The sequence below is a fragment of the Procambarus clarkii genome, chromosome 16 (genome assembly GCF_040958095.1).
Source record: "Procambarus clarkii isolate CNS0578487 chromosome 16, FALCON_Pclarkii_2.0, whole genome shotgun sequence".
Lineage (NCBI taxonomy): Eukaryota > Metazoa > Arthropoda > Malacostraca > Decapoda > Cambaridae > Procambarus > Procambarus clarkii.
The window spans coordinates 30,440,556-30,461,944 of NC_091165.1; the positions used below are offsets into that span (position 1 = coordinate 30,440,556).

The 21,389-nt window shown below is 44.0% G+C and overlaps 1 protein-coding gene across 1 annotated transcript in view; it reads right to left on the reverse strand.

The window, feature by feature from the left end:
- Nucleotides 1-419: 419 nt before the first annotated feature.
- The window catches only part of LOC123760107 (uncharacterized), a 31,546-nt gene continuing 10,576 nt past the window's right edge, over nucleotides 420-21,389 (reverse strand). Inside the window, 2 exon segments of the mRNA XM_069325419.1 lie at nucleotides 420-5,783; nucleotides 5,785-6,662. Coding sequence (XP_069181520.1) covers nucleotides 4,110-5,783; nucleotides 5,785-6,318 — 2,208 coding nt within the window. The 5' untranslated portion in view covers nucleotides 6,319-6,662 and the 3' untranslated portion in view covers nucleotides 420-4,109.

Genomic DNA, 21,389 nt, shown 5'->3' on the forward strand with positions numbered 1-21,389 from the left:
CGGTGGAGTTGGGGGGGAGTGCACGGTGGAGTTGGGGGGGAGTGCACGGTGGAGTTGGGGGGGGGAGTGCACGGTGGAGTTGGGGGGAGTGCACGGTGGAGTTGGGGGGGAGTGCACGGTGGAGTTGGGGGGGAGTGCACGGTGGAGTTGGGGGGGAGTGCACGGTGGAGTTGGGGGGGAGTGCACGGTGGAGTTGGGGGGGAGTGCACGGTGGAGTTGGGGGGAGTGCACGGTGGAGTTGGGGGGAGTGCACGGTGGAGTTGGGGGGGGGGGAGTGCACGGTGGAGTTGGGGGGAGTGCACGGTGGAGTTGGGGGGGAGTGCACGGTGGAGTTGGGGGGGAGTGCACGGTGGAGTTGGGGGGAGTGCACGGTGGAGTTGGGGGGGAGTGCACGGTTGGTGACAAATACTAAACAATACTGATGAGTATATATTTATTACACGTAGAAGAGAGTGGAAATATGCACTATTTTTTTAACCCATAAAGTGTGGTTATCATCACATGTTGATTCTAGAATAATGCTGCCATCATGAGATGATTTTAGTTATCACGCAGCTTTCATACAAATTCTGCAATTATAGTTATCATACATCTCTATGGGTGTATTGCAGTTAACAGACACCATAACAAAACTCGCTATCACTTGTAATGGCTGACTATAGACAAGGTTACCGTGTACCACCAACAAGACAATTACTGTAACCTCAAAATCCCAAATTGGTGTTTCCTGCCAGTGTTTGAATATTTCTGGACGACATTAACATACAAAACAGCAGTAACATTGTGGATTGCAAGACACCGCCTTTGAACTTCACCAGAAACAGATTAATGTTCAATTATATATATTATATTATATATTATATATACATATATATATATTATATATATGTATATATATATATATATATATATATATGTATATATATATTTATATATATATATATTTATATGTGTGTGTATATGTGCGTGTGTGTGTGTGTGTGAACATATTACATTTCTAGGCCTATATACAGTACTCTGATTGTTAATCATATGTCAATAATTTGAAATATTCCAGACATTGTGTAAACTAATGTAAAACAGCAAACATGACAGCAGTGTCTCGGATTTGGCAAGTCGGGAAAGTCACGCTGCCACAGCCTATGGACAAAATGATCGACTTGGCAATCTTCAGGTGTGCACAACTCCCTTTCCTCCCCCCCCCCCCCCTCGCAATTTTTTTGTATACTCCATATTTTTTAGCAAACAGATGTATAATTTATAAAACAAATTATTTGTATTTTATATATATATTTTTTTTTGCACAGGCAAAGCTTTGATCATAGCCGCACTTCAGGGGTTAATGACAAACTTCATTATATGAGTATTTGGACAATCTAACAAACAAATCTTTTACTGATACATAATAATGCCTGTAATCACTGAGTATCCCTGATGTTACAAATGGTAAGTGCTGTAATTTAACTTTATAATCTTTCTTTTGTACATATCCAGCTCATTTCTACAATAACACAGTATTACAGAAATACTAAACAAGTTTTTTAGTTGATAAAACAATTAGATTGAAGACGACCTCAGTGTGAATATTTTCTCCATGCTCCTTTCAAGCTAATCTCATCAAATGTGAATAAACGAGTGAAATATGAAGCTTTGTAGCAAGGTAATAGAGGAGTAAATGCAAACCATTATTAAGGTAGAGGAGAGTTTGTTAAGGTGCATGTTAGTAGACTACTGGTGCCAGCTGCCCCTGGAAGCTCTACTGTGTAAACAAGCAAGCTTAATAAACATGCAGTCCTTGTTCCTCCCCCCCCCCCCCCCCCACCACCACTCACTTTGCTGCACCACTTGCATCATAACTAATGCTTACAAATATAAAGTTCTTTAATTCATGATGAAACTAAACTATTGTATATTAAGCACTTCATATAATGAGACAAATGTAATCAAGTCACACACACATTTAAGCTGGAGCAATTTTTGGTTTCCCATTATGTAAGGGACGCAAAGCCTTCAGCTTATTCACATCTCCCAATTCCAATGACTGACCTTCCTCAGGACGTAATCCATAACTGCTTTACTCCCAGATACCTATTTACTACTAGGTGAACGGAGGCATTAGGTGTACAACAAACATGCCCAAAGTCTCTCATAGCCCGGGAATCAAACTTGGATTCAATCGGATGCAACTTTACTACACAGATATATATAGATAATTAAAAGTTACACCAAAATGAATAATATTAACTGTATAATAATTAATATAGATTAATATCCAATATTCTGCAAGCTTAGACATAACGTTAGAGTAGTTGGTTCTCAACTCAAAAGTTCAAGAGTTTAATTTCTGTGCAGGGCAGACATGTTGGTTCACCTAGCAGTAAATAGGTACCCATGAGTTAGGCAGCTGTTGTGGGTTGCATCTTGGGCAAGGCAAGTCATTGGCCTATCGGGACTTTGATGAGAATAGTAAGTTTCCTCTTCTGGACAATAGGAAACAAAAACCAAAATACAGCAATGTAGCTATTTTTTGTATTCATAATTAATCTTCATAAAATTCTAGTTCTTTATATATTTGTATATCTCTTGTTGAACCTCATTATTCCAAAAAAAGAATTTACATGCTAATGATCAGATATATCTGATCATCTGGAATTGAACCCGATAAACTATAATATATATATGAATGGTACAATACACTGAAATACTCGTTAATTTGTCATGCAAGATGATTACATTAGAATTGTCAGTATTAGTCATTGGCAAGTAATGGTGGTTATTTATGTCTTACAGCCATGAGGTGGGAAGTTGTGTAGTGTTAATGAATGAATCAATGTTACATACAATGTCAGCACACAAGCATAAAGTTCACAAATTAAAAATATAAATAATTATGAACCAAATGGATTTTGGCAGATAAAATGCAAACATTTTCCTTCTGTTAAGAAATCATTTACACACTTTCTTCATAACCATTTGCAGTATTAAATTATACACATACAGTATACTGTATTGCACGATAATGTAATTTGTCCACATATCTACAAGAGCCAAGATAAGACTGGGTTCTTGTCCCATCTCCCAGATTACTTGGTACCGTTATCAAAAAACTTCCTCAAAAATATTAATTTATTAAGGGCTTGGCATGCCACACTGCTCACAGTATTCATAATAGGGGATTTATGCTTACTGTAAATCTTGTCAATAATTTAATACTTGTAAGATTAAGAGTAGGTTGAAAGGACAAAATTTAGCAATTCTCTTTTACATTAAAATCATTCTGAAAATTAAATTCTATGAATTAATCCTGTAGGCTTAAATTAAGTCCATGCCAATATTACTGTTATAATTATTGAGCATTTATAATCATACTCTATGAAAACTTTACTCCTAAACATCATTAACATTATAAAATGATAATTCTAAACAAATTAAAATCAATCAAATGCCTTTATAATAATAATAAATCCATAAATATGCCTTACTTATATATTAAGTACATTTCACAATTACAATAATGACTAGCCCAATCAATCTTACATAATTAAGTATACAAAGAATCATAAATAAAAATTCTGTACTGTAAATCAAATAAATACTTTGAAACACCTTACTTAAAATAAAATATTAGGTAACAGTATTTTAAGAAAAATATAAAAACAGTAGTAACTATCCATACAAATTATCATAATTTAATTTCTCATGCATACACATAATAAAAAAGGAATGTCCTTGCAGGTACACTAAACACCAGACGACACCTGAGCCGTCTCAAGAGGCATGAAGGCCCTCTGTAGGCCCCATATTCACAAAAGATTGACTAGTGACAGAACTGACTTGATATTTGAAGGAATCGTTAAAAAAATGGTAAAAACCCGGCAGAGGTGAAAATATAACATTTGTTGCACTTTAAATGACTAGTTTGATTTCAAGTAGTGTACATTATGTCTAATCAAAGTCTGACTTACTAAAGTCATAGTTTATTTCATCTTTGAAAGACAAATTTTATTGGGTATTGCACGACACTTAAGGGTTACAATACAATCCCTAACATCAAGTTTAAAGGAGCATCTTACAACCATAATAAAATGAGCATCTGGTAGACTTGCCAACTAGTCTTGTGGCTCCTGCTTGATTGTTATAGCATTACATGAACTATTGACATTTGTGGAGGCATCATCAATTGGTTCTTGTTTAATCACTACACCAGCTGGTAACTGTATGCCTGGCTCTTGTTTTATGGTAATCGTTGGTGCAGTATTGTTAGTGGAAGCAACCTCCTCTGGCTCTTGCTTGATCACAACTTTGGTGCTTGCAGTACTTGCTCCATTGGTAATTTGTGTATTTACTGCTGAAGCTGGAAGCAATATCGTTTGCACAGCCCCTGTGTTAGAGCCAGTAGTGGAATTCGAGGGAACTAGCACCATGCACTGAGAATTGCCCCCAGACACTAACAGCAATGGCTGTGATAACATCACTGAGTTTTGTTGGCTGCCAGATTTAGAAAGCAGTACAATCTGTTGGCCTCCAGTCATCTGAGTTTGAGGCATCAGTACGGAAGGTTGACGTATGACTATGCGCTGCCCAGCCGGAATTGAACCAGAAGACGTAGTGGCTATTATCTGCTTGTTACCGCTTAATGATTGAGGCACCACAAATCGAGTACCCTCCCCTTTCTGACCACTCTGAGTAGACAATACCATTATTTGTTTTCCTCGAATATTACCGTCCAAAAAGTGGCTACCAACACTGTATGCTGGTCTCGTGTTGTTGTGTATGATTGTTTTATTTGATATATTGGTCACTGTACCACTCTTACTGCTACTATTACCGTCAACACTTGACTTGTTGGCCGCTGAATTTTCTTGTGGATCTTTAACAGTCAAACCTTTACACAATAACAATTTTTCTTGAAGTTCAATAAATTCTTTATAGCTGAGGACTTTAGTCTTCTCACCCTCTTTAGACTGTGTTTTGCTTTCCAATTTATTTTCTGTTCTTTTTAGATCTTTATTATTTTTAAATTTAGAAGCATTATTCTTGTCAATAACTGGTTGTAAAATTGTTTGAGGAGTGTTTGATCCGGTGGATGTACTTTGGGTTGCTACTGACACAACTGGCTTATAAATTGTCCTTGGCTGAGGGGCTTTTGTTCCTAGAATTCCAGAATGACTATTTTTTACAACAGTTTTTTCTGGTGCATTTGGATCAATTTGCCTTAGATCAGCATGATGAAGGTCAATATGTCCTGTAATACTTGCTTGTGTGGCACAATACACGCCACAAATGGAACACTTAAAGGATTTGATTCCCTGATGACTTCTCATGTGTCTTTTTACTTCATCATTACGTGGAAAACCCTTACCACAAACATTACACCTATAGGGCCTTTCTCCAGTGTGTAACCTAATATGTATTTTATGTTTATGCCAATGCCTAAAACATTTACCACAATATATACACTTATAAGGCTTTTCACCAGTATGATTCCTACGATGGACTAACAAACTTTTGGAATGAGTGAAGCGTCTTCCACATACTTCACACTCGTACGGTGTTTCCTTAGTGTGCGACCTCATGTGACTTGTCAGACCAGATTTATCATAACATTTTTTCCCACAAACCCCACACATATATGGTCGATCTCCAGTATGAATTCTCATGTGAATTGTATAACTCGTCTTGTGGGAATAAGAGTTAGAACAAAGTTTACATTTATAGGGCCTTTCACCTGTATGAACTCTCATATGCAGAGTAACATAGTGCTTTTGAGTAAACCTCTTTTTTGCATACCTTACATTGGAATGGTCTAGGAATTTTATGTGAATTTGTAGTGTGGGTAAGAAAATCTTCCCTCCTATAAAACCGCTTGCCACACACTCCACATTCATTGCGAATAGATACTGCATCTGTCACTTTGTCTACTTTAGTATTAGGGTCCATTACTTCAAGTTCTTCAACTTCCTCCTCACTACTCAAACGATCACGCGTATCTTCTATTGCAGGCTTAGTCTCATTTCTAGTTTCCTCTTTTTCAGTATATTTTAGATCCAAGGGATCTTCATCTTCAATATCCATAGAATCAGTCGGCTCCTCTTTGACGGCTGTCATAATCTCTCCAATTTGAATCCCAGAACACGAGGCCCGATTTAACATATCCTGGGCTTCATCCAGTTCCTTTTCTTCCTCATCCTCGCCCTGCTCCAATTTAATTTTGAAAGGAACTTTGACATCCGCATCTAAGCACGGATGGGCATCATAATCTTTTTCATAACTAAAAGAAGATCCACACAGTGTACATTCTATTATGAATTCTCCCATTGTGAAGCTTTAACAGACCAAGAACAATGCTCAAGTGTTAACAAGGCACTTCTGGTAGATGACGACAAATATAAAAGCAACACCATTCGCTAAAACATGTTTGCTTTACTCTTGTTCGACTAGAAAGGACTAGTAATGTACAAATATGGCACAAGTTCTACTGCATCTACATGCATATGTTAGTAACCACTACACTACCTACTAAAAGGCTCCGGTTATTTGGCTATTATATACAACTCAGGTCAGTAGTTTACATGGTTACTTTATCAGGGTTAACTGCAGGTGTAAGTAAAGCTTGCTCATGTTTTCCACCATTACTAGAAGTTAGTCTCGCACTCTTGCACCTGCAATGAAAAAGATGATCTTTAGATTTGGCCATCTACTATCAAGACTTGATAAAAGAAAAATTAAGTTATCTCATTTAGGGACCTCATGTTCCTTTAGAAAATGAACATGTGAAAAATTGTTCTTATTCAAGATTTAGTGACCAGGATTTTGATACTAATAAAAGTGTTTTCGGCTAGAGTTAGCAACGTGCATAGTATATTGGGCGGCACTTTTTTAATTCGGGTGCCATCAACAACTTGTGAGCTTGTGTGGCAATGTTGTTCATGAATCAGTGGTTACGAGATTACCACACTTACCACAACTGCTTAGTGGTTCTCAAGATACATAAACATGTAGATAGTAACATATGTACTCTATAATGTGGAATACAGTGTGATAACAGCAAAAAAATGAACACTAATGTAATGAAATGTCAATTTTCTGGGTGAGCTCCAGTGACTTCCTGAAGCTACTATCTGTGTGTGTCATACCACTAGGTGTCATTCTTCGCCGAGTTCTATTGGCCTGCCAGGGACCACAAGCCAGAACTTGGCCCTATCAAAAAGGCACAAGGCGCAGTGGGATTTATGATAAAATTGCAATGAATTATATTCATGTCTGCCACCACCAGGGAGAAAGCCAGAAAAAAACAAGACCTAAAAATCATACAAGGGTGCTAGGGACTGAGCACTAAAGACACCGAGCCGCCAGAATGCAGGTCAACCCCCCACAACACACCGTGCCCAAAAGCAGCCCAAGATCCGATAAGCCAGAACAGCCTGAAGAGCGAATACAACTGCGAACAGAATGGGTGTGAAGACGAGACTATAGACCAGTCAGACAGAACCCTGCAAGACACAACCTAAAGCCTCACAAGGACGCTGGGGCCCAGACACAGCAAAAGAGTCTGGGCTCAAGGGGTAAGGCAAAAGGGGGAAGATCACAGACTGGCAAGACTTAACAATACTGCAGACAACTGGAGAATGAACCGCGCAACAGAGGACCAAGGTGACAGGACAACTCACAAAGAGGCCACCGAGGCAGAAAGGCAGAACAGGTGGTACAAGGAAGCAGCAACAACCGCTACCAAAGACAACATAAGATGCACCCTGGCCGAACCAACCAAGAAACAATGACCAGGAGACCCTTTCAGAAGCCAACTCTGAAAAGATGCCGGCAGCAATGAACAAACCCCCACAACTGGGTCCAAGGGAACAAAAACCTTGCCCAGCAGGAGGAGAGCAAGAAGCTTGCCCACCAGACAACTAAAGGAAGAAACCTATACAAAACCAGAAAGAAATCAAACCTGGATTAAAGGGAACAACAAAATAATTGGCAGGAGAAAAAGAAAGAACCTGGCTGAGAGAGGAAATAGGCTTAGGCAATGCAATAGCAGGCCAGGGGTGCCTGAGCGAGCTTGCAAAATGGAGCCGAGGCAGTATCAACCCCGAATGCAAGCTGCAGTGGCACTGCCAACACCGCATGACAACAGGCATCAGCAACCAGCAAAACAACACTAAGGCATGCACCACATGTTCAGACACCAAAGACTAACACAGAAGAGAAAGGATGTCGCAAAAGAACCAGTGTTCTTGTAATGCAATGTAATGAAATGGCCATTTTCTGGGTGAGCCCCGGAAGCTCCCTGGAGCTTATCGGGCTAATGTATGTTACATTAGACCGGGACATTAGCTATGGAGTTCAGATCTACCAGGGACCATGAGCCAGAACCTGGCCCCTTCAGAGAGGTTTCAGGGGAGCAATGGTCCTGGAAAACCCTGCTATGGTTGGGGGTTTTCCTTATCTACCATCGACCAGGGTTAGGCACCCAGGAAGGTAGGCATAACAAAAAAAATCCCACATGGTAAGAAACAATAAAACGAACAGAGGTAGAACTCCCTGATATCCCAAGGAAACAAGCAAACAAGCAAATATCACACTCTACTGCTACGTTGCTCGTCTGTGCAGCCGTCCCCTCCCAAGAGGGGGAGGGGGGGGACCCCCTTACCTCACCGCGCCAACTACATAGCCCTGCAGTTCGGAAGCCAAGCTTCAACCAACACGAAAAAAACGGCGACCAGTGGGAGGGAGGGTTGCCAGGGAGCCTTCAGGGGCTCACCCAGAAAATGGCATTTCAATGCTGGTTTTCTGAGGAAAGCCCCTACAGCTCCCTGGAGCTACATACCCAAAGAGAAGGAAAAAGGGGGACTTACCCCAGGAGGCGGCTGCCACGAACGCCTCAACTCTGAGTCGAGACAACTGGCTGCAATCTGTGATCCAAAGCAACACAAGAACACCCAGGAGCAGGCACGTTCACCTAAATAACAGGCGGCCAGGACCCTGTTCGACCTCCAAAATCCTTGCGCCCGAATATTAGCCCAAGACATGTTACCAAACATGGCAGCCAAAGCTGCAAATCTCTAAACGTCATGGGCGTGAGTAGAGACCGCAGGCTGGCTAGACTTAATAACCCTGCGGACGATCTGGGAGACCCGAGCCCTGGAACAAGGAACGAGGGAAATCGGATCAACCCAAAGCGCATCCTCAGCCACCACAGCCGAGGCGTGCAGGTATCAGCGAAGAACCGCAACCGGACAACACATGATGTACCCCCGGCAAAACCAATCAAACATCAAGACCCAAAGACCCCTCTAGAAAGCACCAGAAAAGATGGAGAAGGCTGCAAACATACAAACTTACTCCCAGGACCAAAAGAGCAGAAACCCCTGCGCCAGAGGAGAGCATGAACCTCCCGGACCCAATCCCCAGAGGCCAATGCCAACAAAAAATGGGCCCTGGAAAAACAATCTTGAACCGAAGGGGCCACCACAAACTGAGGAGAGGAAAGATAAGAGAGCACCCTGTCCAAGGACCAGGACGCCTCAGGCGGCGCATGAGCAGGCCGGAGGTGATACATAGCACGAGAAAGCTTACGGAACGGGGCGGATGTGATGTCCGCTCCATTCCGAACGCAAGCTGGAGCAGCTCCGCCAGCTGCTGCACGATATGAGGCGATAGTATTAAGTATCAAATGACGGTCCAGAAAAAGCCAAGAAAGAGACAAGACAACCCGATCTGAAAGAGAAGACAACTTACGAAGAGCAAGAAAATGTCAAAAAGAATGCCAGGAAACTTCATACTGTTGCAGAGACGAAGCTCGCAAGTGAGACAATTAACGAAGCCACCTGATCACCATAGAGATGGTGATACACCCGTGTCAAAAAGACCAGACGCAAATAGCAGAGAAGACTGAACCATCCACATACCAGACCGGTCCGACCTGCTGAAAGAGGCGGAGCTGGCAGAAACGCCCCAGGTTCGGATACCGAGCAAGCAGCGCCTGAAACCAAGTGTGGGCCAGCTACCAAGGGGCCACGAGGACTACTCTCCCTGGGAAGGACTCCAACTGAGCCAGAACCCGAAGCAACAGCTGGACCGGGGGAAAGAGGTACAGGTAACCCCACGTCGACCAGTCTTGCCGAAAAGCATCCACTGGGAACGCCTGACAGGCGGGAGAGGGCGCCACATAGAAAGGGAGACGCTGAGACCATGCTGACGCGAATAGGTCCATGTCTGAGAGTCTGTACGTCTGGCAGATCCAACGAAATGAGTCTGCGTCGACCGTCCATTCGGTGGACAGGGGAATGAAGAGACAGGCCATTGGACACTACCCGGATATGAACCACACAGAGAACCAAACCCCGAGAATCCAGCAGATGAACCATTTGAAGGGACCAACCCCAAAGAGGCAAGAACCGAAGAGAACCCCCCGCAGTTCAGGCAATGAACCACTGGAGAACAGTCCGAATGAAACCGGATGGTCGAGCCCCGAGTGACCCGAACCCTCCAAAGCGCAAACCAGACCGCCGAGAACTCCCGAACCGTGCTGTGAGGGAGGGCAACGGAAGGACGGACCCCACCGTCCCTGACCAGCTTGGTGAGCACTGGTCACAAAGCCCCAGCCGCGAGACGACGTGTCCGTGAACACATCGAGCTAAGGCTCAGGAAGGAACCAAGGCACCAAACCCCAAAAACCCCGAAGAGGAAGCCGGCGACGCAGGAACCGACACAAGGCCCCCGGAGGACGAACCCAACAATCAAGTTCAAGTATGTTTATTGAGCAACCGCAGAGTGACACGGGACCCCCTCAGAAACAGCCAAAGACATGATCACAGCCGCAGCAACGCCTATGGAGGGGGAGAGAATGAAGCGGTCCGAGAGTCCCAAACAAGACCCAGCCACGTCCAAACCTGGGACAGAACTAGATGGAACTTCCTCCAGTTCACCAGGAACACGAACCTGGCGGGCTGGGAGAGAATCACATCCCTGGCGAGCAGACAAACGGACCGACTGGGAGCCCACATCAGCCAGTCGTCGAGGTAGGCCAAAACCCGAACCCCTAGCAGACACAGACAGGTTACCACAACCCGGGTAAGAAGCATGAAAACGCAAGGTGCCAGATTCAAGTAAAAAGGGAGGCAACGAAAGAGGTAAGCCTGACGCCCCACCACAAAACTTAACCAGTCCCTGAACCCTGGATGAATAAGAACATGCCAATAAGCATCCATGAGGTCCAGGGACACCATCCAGACACCCAGCTCCGACAAAAGCTGGACCTGAGAGAGTAATCATCCGAAAGGAGGGGCAAGGAATCCAGGGGTTCAGACGGAATAAGTCCAGAATGAACCTCAGATCCACACAGTCCCGTTTCGGCACTGGAAATAGGCAGGAAACCCACCTGAGGGATGGGGTCGTTCCAGCGAGCATAAGAAATATTGCTGGAACAGCAGTGGACATCTTCAAGAGGAAACTAGATTGTTTCCTCCAAGGAGTGCCGGACCAATCGGGCTGTGGTGGGTATGTGGGCCTGCGGGCCGCTCCAACCTCTCCAAACTCTCCAAACTGCTCCAAACTCTCACAAGTCAAACCTGGCCTCGGGCCGGGCTTGGGGAGTAGAACTCCCAGAACCCCATCAACCAGGTATCAAGCAGACCACACCCAAGTGCACCCACTTCAAGATGACTTGATGAAGCGCAGGAGAAGCCTGCCCTGCCAGCCCCGAACCTCCCAAAGGAGGAGCAACCCAATACCACCGCAGGCCAGATGACATGACTCGAAAAGGCCCACAAATCGTGGGACCAAGTGTAGGCAAACAGTGCGAGCCTCCCTCCCATCGCCTTGGCAACGGGGTGAACCGCGAAAGGGCCAACACCCTTTACAAGAAACCGAGCGCCGAACAGAGCGATCACCGCGCCGACCAGACGACGCCGGCACCAAAGGCAACATCTGCTCAGAAACTGGCACCAATGACCCACCTCGATTAGCGGAACCCCGAACCCTGGCACCACCCCTCCGAGATAGCCAAGAATGACTGCTCCGGAGAACCAACAAGTCCGACATAGGACGACAATTAGACGAAGCTGTTTGCAGAAACTGCGAGACTGCAGCCTTTGCAAACAGCAATGGACAAAATGGAGACAAAAACCTAAGAGCCAGGGTCAAAGCGGATTCCAGAGAGAGGGCGAGCACAGCCTGATGGGACACGAGGCGAGAAGCAAAGAAGAGATACCTGTATACTGCTTCCTTCAGGATAGGCACAAAGAGCTTCAACAGTGCAGCCGACGCCCTAGCAGCCGAGGACAGCACCCCAGACAAAGGCCCAGCACTCAACGCCTCCACATCCTCCTCAGCCAGGTAGAAGACAGCTTGAGAAAGGAAAAGAAATATAAGACCGAAGCCAAATGCCCACGGGCGTGCAAATCCTCCGCAAACAAAGATGCCGAAAGAAAGGGAACCTGCACGTAAAGCTGCAGAAGGACCATCATCCCGAGAAAGCACGGGGGCAAACAAGCATGCATTAAGATGCTCAAACTCGCCCCCCAGGTAAATCTGCAGAATGGTAGAAGTTTCACGGCAATCAAGCGTGCGGGTCTGACAGAACCCATGCCACGCCCCCAACGAAAAGAATGGACAGTCTGCCAGCCAGGAAGACTCTGGAACCTCCAAATGCACCCAAAATTGGTTAGAAGAACCAAACTCAAAAGGGGACGGATCCATGAAAGGCAGAATCTGGGTCTCGCAGAAGGTATGCAGCAAGAGCCTCCCGAACCTCCTTCGCGGAGATACGAGGAGCAGAAAACCTACGGAAAGATGGGGCAGAAGTACCCAAAGGGGCCCGGAACCGAACCCAAGGAGGAGCTGAACCCAAATCATACTCATACAGGGAAGGGGGGAGGGGGTAAGGAAACCCCTTCCTCTGCAACAATAACAGGGAAAGGACCAGGGAACGCTGTACGGAACCAAAAGTCGAAGCGACTAACGCCCCCAGGTCCGGGTCCCTAAAACCAATGTGGGGCAGCCGCAGGACATCCAGGTGGGAAAATAACCTAGCGTGTTGCAGTAACCTAAACCTAACATGCAATGTGGATGCTGCCTGTACCCCTAACAGTAACATCATCAGAATAAAACTGGAGTACAAGCAGAGAATACGACTCGCAAGACTTGTGGTCAAAGGTGTCGTTGACCAAACAGGCAGCATGACGGAAGCAAAACAGGTGACTGCCACCCTGAGACAAGGGCACACAGCAACCTTCATACCCGCACAAGGCAGGCTGGAACTCTGAAGACGCATCCATCAGTCCACCAAGCCCCGACAGGGTTTTCCAGGGCCCGTAGGTAACAACTACGGAAGCCTGGGCAAGGAATTGCCAACCGGTTAAACACCCAAACTAACAAGAGGTAGAGGACAACACTGAAACCCCTGCAATGTGTACAATAAAGGGGGCCTAGCAGAGGGCCACCAAAACAGTATCAGGGAAACTATTGTCCCACTAGGCAGACACCCACCAGGCAAACGAAAACAAAAGAAAAGACCCCTGCAAAAGTACACCGTCCCCAGAGGCAACAGGAACTGGTCGCCGCATAGGTGGTAGGTCGCGAAACACCTTGATGCCCTAACCAGCACAACAACACACACTACCCAAGGCCAAACAAGGGCCCCCAAGCCCCAGCTGGCCCCAAGGGCGAGGCAATTGCTGAGCAACAAGAACCCCACTGGAGCGGTTCCCGAACGCCCCAGGGAAGATAATCCTGACACGCAGGGGCAGTACTCACATGGCACTTAGGGAAGGAAGCCCCTAAGCGCATGCAACCCCGGCACTGAAGAGGTACTCCTGGCCACCACACACCACAATACAGCAGAGATCGCCACGCAGGCAAACACCGCCCAGGAATTTGAGGCCAGAGAAACGTCTGTCCCGGTTGACATTAGCTTACAAATTGGAATGCTATGCAACCGGCGTGGTGAGGTTCAGGGCCCCCCTCCCCTTCTTGGGGAGGGGAGGGCTGTGCGGACGAGTGGTGTGGCAGTAGAGTATGACATTTGCTTGTTTCCTTGGGACTGCACGGAGTTCTACCTCTGTTCGGTTTTTTGTTTTAGTTTCTTACCATGTGGGGTTTGTTTGTTATGCCTAACTTTCTGGGTGCCTAACCCCGGTCGATGGCAGATAAGGAAAACCCCAACCACAGGGAGGTTTTCCAGGGTCATTGCTCCCTGAAACCTCTCTGAAGGGGCCAGGTTCTGGCTCATGGTCCCTGGTAGGTCTGAACTCCATAGCTAATGTCCCGGTCTAATATAAAACACATTAGCCCGATAAGCTCCAGGGAGCCGTAGGGGCTCCCCTCAGAAAAGCACCACAAATTCACACTATCACCGTGAAGAACACAGGTGGTACCCCTTCACTGAATCCACCATAGGAACAGCAAGAAGTACATATATGAAACGATAAGTGTCAAGAGCAGAGGAAAACAATAAGCCAATGGAACCAGCATAGCAACTGGATGCCAGAAAAACTAGGAAAAGAACCTTGAGAAAACAATCCTGGAACGAAGGAGGCACAGTAAACCGAACGGAAGACAGAAAACAGAGCACTCGGTCCAAAGACCAAGTCCGCTCAGGTGGTGCACGAGCAGGCTGAAGGTAAAACAATATTATATGGAATATGCAGCAGTTGTTGAATATACATAAATAAACTGGAAAATGTGCAGTGGCCTTCTGGATCTGAAAAACAAAGAAGTTACAATGAGAGGCTAGAAGCAGTTAAATATGCCAAAGCTAGAAGATAAAAGAAAATTAGGCGATATGATCACCACTTACAAAATATTAACAAGAATCAACCAAACTGACAGGAATTCCTGAAACCAGCAACTTTAATAAAAAAAAGAGGTCACAAATTCAAGCCAAGGAAACAAAGGTGCCAAATAACATTAGAAAGTTTCGTTTTGCAAAAAGAGTGGTGGATGGTTAGAACAAGCTAAGTGTGAAGGTGTTGGAGGTCAAAACTGTCTGTAGTTTCAAAGTTTTAAATGACAAAGAGTACTGGGAAGATGGAACACCACGAGCATAACTCTCATCCTGTAATTACACTTAGGTACTGTATTTGCCTGCGTAAAAGACACCTTTGCATAGGAAGCACCCATATTTTACAAGGATATTTTGTGGCCAAAAAATTATTTTAGTATGTTTCATCATACATTTATTGAAAGATATTTTAAAGTGGATTTTGTACCCCAACTCTTACCTCTTCTAAGATCAGCTGTTTAGCTGTTTATATTTTGGGCAAGAGAATTCCTATACAGGATGTGAAACTTGTATTTCTGGATGTGATGTTTTGTGTTGACGCATCAGGCCACCGCACTGCCCGCATCCAGTGGTGGCGCACCATCACAGCGCTCTGGATTTGTTGTCATTCACTCATTGCAAATGGTTCATAAGCAGATGAAAGTTTAACATTCCTTTCAAATTTCTAGGAGCATTTTTCCTTTCTAGAGGTTCAACGACAGTAGAGCTTCAAGTTTGTGTCAAGAGGCAGCACTGGGGGGGGGGGGGGGAGGGTTGAGGTGCAACCCACTGGTCATCTGACAGTGAGGAGCTGTGTAGATGAGCTCGGGTGGCCAAGTCCTGGTCTAGTGTAGCAGTGACAACACCTCCTGGGAAGAAGCGGTTGTACTACATGTTTACAGCAGAAGAGAAGTGGACCAGTAACCCAGTGTGAGGACAGGCAACATTTGCTGCCTCCTAGCTGACCAAGAGTGTAACTCTGGTAGGGAGCAGCCTATCTGTTGAGGAGGAGACCAACCAAGCCAACTACAGAGAGAGGAATCAAAGGAGAGGAGCCCTACTTCAGCATCGTAGAGTGCTGAAGTGAGCTACATTTTGCCACTATGTTCTACAGAGGCTACAGCTTCCAGGAGCGATTAAGGTAGATAAATTTGCCCACCCATTTCCCCTTTGTTGTTAGGAAATGTGTAATAAATGTTAAATGTATGAGGAAGAAATTATCTGGCCTCAGATGAGTACAGGTCATTGGAGACATTGAAAGTGATACTGGTGTGGCGGGCAAATCGGCCGAGTGAAGCCTAGTTTTCGTGTCTACAGGCACTTTAATGGGAAGACATAGGAGTGGTCATCTCAACTTACTTCCCACGGGGGCAAGGCAGGGTTCAGGGAACTAAGTCACCTTAATCACCAATAGGTGACTAATGTGCTCCCCCCTAGGTGGACAGTGGCACCGAGGGAGGGGGAGCAAGACCCGAAGTGAGGAGTGCTAGAGTGCTGCGGCACTAGACGATGGCCATACGTCACGTACTCTAGAGGCTCTCATTCATCATAAAGACATGCCACAGTTTGGAATAGGAATGAACAGCAAAAATCAAATATTAGGGAAGCAATTGCACTAATTGCAACAGACCTAGAAATGGTAACTGAATTTAATAGCTTCTTTTCATCAATTGGTGCTAACCTTGCCAGAAACCCAGACATGTTACTACATATCTCACCGGCAGTTATCCTAACCCTCAGACTGACTGCTTTTTAGCAGTCAGTCCGATAGATATTACTGTATATATATCCATAATTCACTCACTAGAGGATTCCTAGCAGATATGTAGTAAAAGGCTTACACAGTTCCAATCTAAAGTGGCAGCAGGGAAGACCCTGTTAAGTATAGACCTGTATCATTTTGACAGGAAGGGTTCTAACATGAATGAAAAAGTTTGACAAAACTGAGGGCAGTAATCAGTGGTAATGTATTGAGCTGGAGAAATGTCACGAGTGGAGCACCACAAGGTTCAGTTCTTGCACCGATAATGTTCAATGTCTACAAAAACGACCTTTTGTTTTGCCGTTATTACACTATATACATAGGTCATATATAAGTTTCTGTATGTTTAGTTCACCATAACTGTACAACTAAGCTGATATGGTTAGTTCAAACTGACAGAGGTTGCCACACACAGCTGATGCTCCCTCCCTCACTGGTTCAAGGCCAGATGCATTAACATTCCTCCTTCAAGTATACTGTTTGTGGTGTTATTACACTATATACACACATTATATAGAAGTATCTACACTCAGAACACTATGAATGCCACTTCTTTTTCTAAATTTCTCAAACCATCCCCTGCTCGCCTTAACCCTTAAAGTGCGCATCACGTCATATGACGTGTTGGAAGTTGTTCCAGTCAACTGCGCATCACGTCATATGACGTGTTAGAGTACTACGCAAGATTTAAACGGCCCGCGGATACACGGCGTTCACCACACCTTCATCAGGGCTCTTGTAAACAGACGCCATTTAAAAAAAAAATCATGGGCCAAACTCCCGGGTGTTAGGCCCTCAGTATTGAGTAAGCTACCAAGCCTGACGCACGCAGCATGAGCTAACAGCACTGTTGTTAAGCTTGTGACCACAGCATCGCCTAAAAATGCCATAATATACTTGTTCATGCTATTATGTAGCGATGATATTATTACAGAAGACCCCTGACTGATAAAACTGACCAGGGTTCTGATAATAGCAGGATTGTGGTGATATTTAGCGCTGTGCGCCATGGGGGGAGGAGTAATACTTTAAGAGGGAGGGTGGTGGCGATGTCTTTTGACTGTGTGTGGCCACCTTTAATTGACTGCACTCACCATACCAGCTTAGTGGTTCGCTATGGTGAACACAAATATAGATACTTATATATAACGTGTGTATAGAGGGTATAAACAGCAAGAGGAGAAGGTTGGGAGCCTCCATTTTGGTGAGGGCGGTGGCGTCGTGCAGACGACGCCACCGTGCAGACGACGGTGTTGTTTATTACTTACCACGATGGTCTTTGGGCACCATACCAGTTTACTTGTACAAGTATGGTGAATAAAACAGGTAGATATTTATATATAATGTGTGTATATAGCGTAATAACACCACAAACAGTATTGTTGGAGGAGAAATATTAGGGCGGCAGCCATCAGCTGTGTGAGGTCCAACGTCTTTGTGCCTATACTCACCATACAAGCTTAGATGTACAGTTATGGTGAACAAAACATGTAAATACTTATATATAACGTCTGTATATAAAAGCAAAAACAGTATGGTGGGTGGAGAATGGTGGCAAGTCAGGTGAGGTGAGGGAGGGAGGGAGTAGCAGCTAGTGGCGGGCTGCCACTGCCACTCAGCATGCCAACTTAGTGGTTCGTTATGGTGAACACGAATGTAGATACTTATATATAACGTCTGTATATAGTGAATAAAAGCAAAAACAGCATTGTGGAAGGAGAATATGGGTGAGTCAGATGACTTGAGGGAGGGCGTGAGTGGCTGGCTGGTACACGGCGGTCACTCCTCGTTACTTTTTGACTCATAATAGCTACTTATTGGTTCGTTATGGTGAACAAAACATGCAGATACTTATATATAACCTGTGCTTATAGTGTAATAACCGACAAAGTATTTGTTAACCGATTGATGAACGTAATTGAATCAACAATATGCACACCATATTTTTGAGTACAGCGATGATTCACTCATTTTATTATATAAATATATCAAATTACACACTATTGAATAATATTACAGCAAAAAACTATGAAAAATCAATCAGAGACATTGAAATAATTAGGTAATTATCTCTCTGTGGCAACTCCGGCCTGACAGCTGGTGATCAACAGATCGCCTGGGACGCACGCCGAGTCAGCGCCTGTTTTTTGCCAGATTCCCCCGCCCTTTAGCGGGCAATATATGCCACTTACGATTTTTTTATTATTTTTCCCGTGATCAGTGAACACAAATTAATAAATTAGGAAGAAAAAATATTTTTTTTTTTTTTTCAAAATTACATGCGCCTGTGGGGAAGAAAGGATATTATACCCCTAGCATGTTAAGGGTTAAACTCTTTCGCATTTGCATCATTCGTTCCAGGAGTTTTCTTTAAAAGCTCTTCATGCAATTTCCTTGCTTTTTCATAAATGATGGTCTCTGAAACTATCACCCGTTAACTCCTTGCTGTGTATCCAAATTAATAATAACTGTTCAACATCCTCAAGTGTTTGTGTTCTATGTTTCCTGATTGGGTAATACGCTTTTTGCCACTTTAGCACTCATAATTCTTAGCAAGTAAGGTGGATATCGTTGACTGAGATTTGTTGTACTGCCTAGCTAGTTCAACAACCCGCACACCATCTTCATATTTACGAATGATCTCTTGTTTCTGCTCTATGGTCATCCTTACATGGGTTTTCATTTGTTGAACCTTACCACTGACTTTCTTGGGACCCATGGCGTGATATATAATAATCAGTTTTATGTTCAAAACGCAAAAAAAAAAATCCCCCACAAAAACGGAATTTTTTATAGGCGTGATCGTCACTCAGCGGGCAGCTGTAGTAAACTGTGGCAGGTCGGCCCACGCAACCACTAACCATGCACTCGGTCGACCCAAATGTGTACCATCAAATATCGTTAGTCGACGACACGACCGTATGTCGAGTCGCATTTTTCAATCAAATTTACATCGTAACTCGAAATTATCACAAGTCGGGGCAATCGTAAGTCGAGGTGCCACTGTATATAGTACAGTAGCACCTCAACTTACGATTGCCCCGACTTACGATAATTTCGAGTTACGTAAATTTGATCGAAAAATGCAACTCGACTTACGATAGTGTCGTTGACTAACAATATTTGTTGGTACATGTTTGGGTCGATCGAGCGCATGGTTCCCGGTCACGAGGGCCGACCTGCCTCAGTTTACTAGAGCTGCCCGCTTAGTGACGATCACGCCTATAAAAAATTGTGTTTTTGTGGGGGATTTTTTTTTTGTGTTTTGAACATAAAACTGATTATTTTATATCACGCCATGGGTCCCAAGAAAGTCAGTGGTAAGGTTCAACAAATGAAAACCCATGTAAGGATGACCATAGAGCAGAAACAAGAGATCATTCATAAATATGAAGATGGTGTGCGGGTTGTTGAACTAGCTAGGCAGTACAACAAATCTCAGTCAACGATATCCACCTTACTTGCTAAGAATTATGAGTGCTAAAGTGGCAAAAAGCGTATTACCCAATCACGAAACATAGAACACAAACACTTGAGGATGTTGAACAGTTATTATTAATTTGGATACACAGCAAGGAGTTAACGGGTGATAGTTTCAGAGACCATCATTTATGAAAAAGCAAGGAAATTGCATGAAGAGCTTTTAAAGAAAACTCCTGGAACGAATGATGCAAATGCGAAAGAGTTTAAGGCGAGCAAGGAATGGTTTGAGAAATTTAGAAAAAGAAGTGGCATTCATAGTGTTGTGAGTGTTGTGTGTTGCGAGCTGGTGGAGGAACACAGCGAAGAACTGACCACCGAAAAACTTCACAAGGAACAGCAAAAAGAGACAGCTGAGGAAATTTCTTCAGGGGAGGAGGAGACAGTACAGAATGTCCCTTCATCATTAATTAAGAAAATGTGTGCAGCATGGGAAGAATTGCAAACTTTTGCTGAAATGACTCACCCAAATCACTGTGCAGTAGGCCGTTGCCTGAACCTATTTAATGACACTGTGATGTCTCACTACAGACAAAAATTAAAACGTATGGAAAAACAAAAATCTATGGAAAGGTTTTTAGCGAAACAAACAAGCAGTGAATCACAAACAGGTCCTAGTGGTATGCAGGCAAAACGTAGAAGAGTGTACCCCAGAGAAGTCATCACTGCCTGATGTTGTAATGGAAGGGGACTCCCCTTCCAAACAATAACACCTCTTCTCCTCCCCTTCCTCATCATTTTCCATGCGCATCAAGAGTCCTCCATTAAGGTAAGATAGACATATGTACTGTATTGTAGTTAGAGAAAAAAATTGTATTCAGTATAAAATGTATTTTCAAGTTAATAATTTTGAGGGTGGGGAACAGATTAATCCAATTCCCTTTATTTCTTATGGGAAAAATCGCTTCGACTTACGATACGTCTCTGGAAACGGATTACCATCGTAAATTGAGGGCCCCACTGTACTTCGAATTTATGACATATCTCGGAAGTTTTAATTAAGATTGCTTGGTATTCGTACTTGAATATGTGAAAGTTGTAGGTCAATATGTTTTGAAATGAAGTCAAGAAAAAATAGCCCCACAAAAAACAAAATATCGGGATACGTTAGGGATAACTGTAAAACAGACACTGGGTTCCTCAACTGTTTAACAGTAGGTTAGACATATATATGAATGAGATTGGGTGATATAAATAGGAGCTGCCTCATATGGGCCAAGAGGCCTTCTGCAGTTACCTTCATCTTTATGTTCTTATAACGAAACATATATATTGCAGTAACTTTATTGCCCATATGCAAGTGATAAGGCTCTCATCTGGTCCTCATTCATCAATACAACCAAAATAGACAAAGAGAATAGTTTGAAATCTGGAAATAAATCG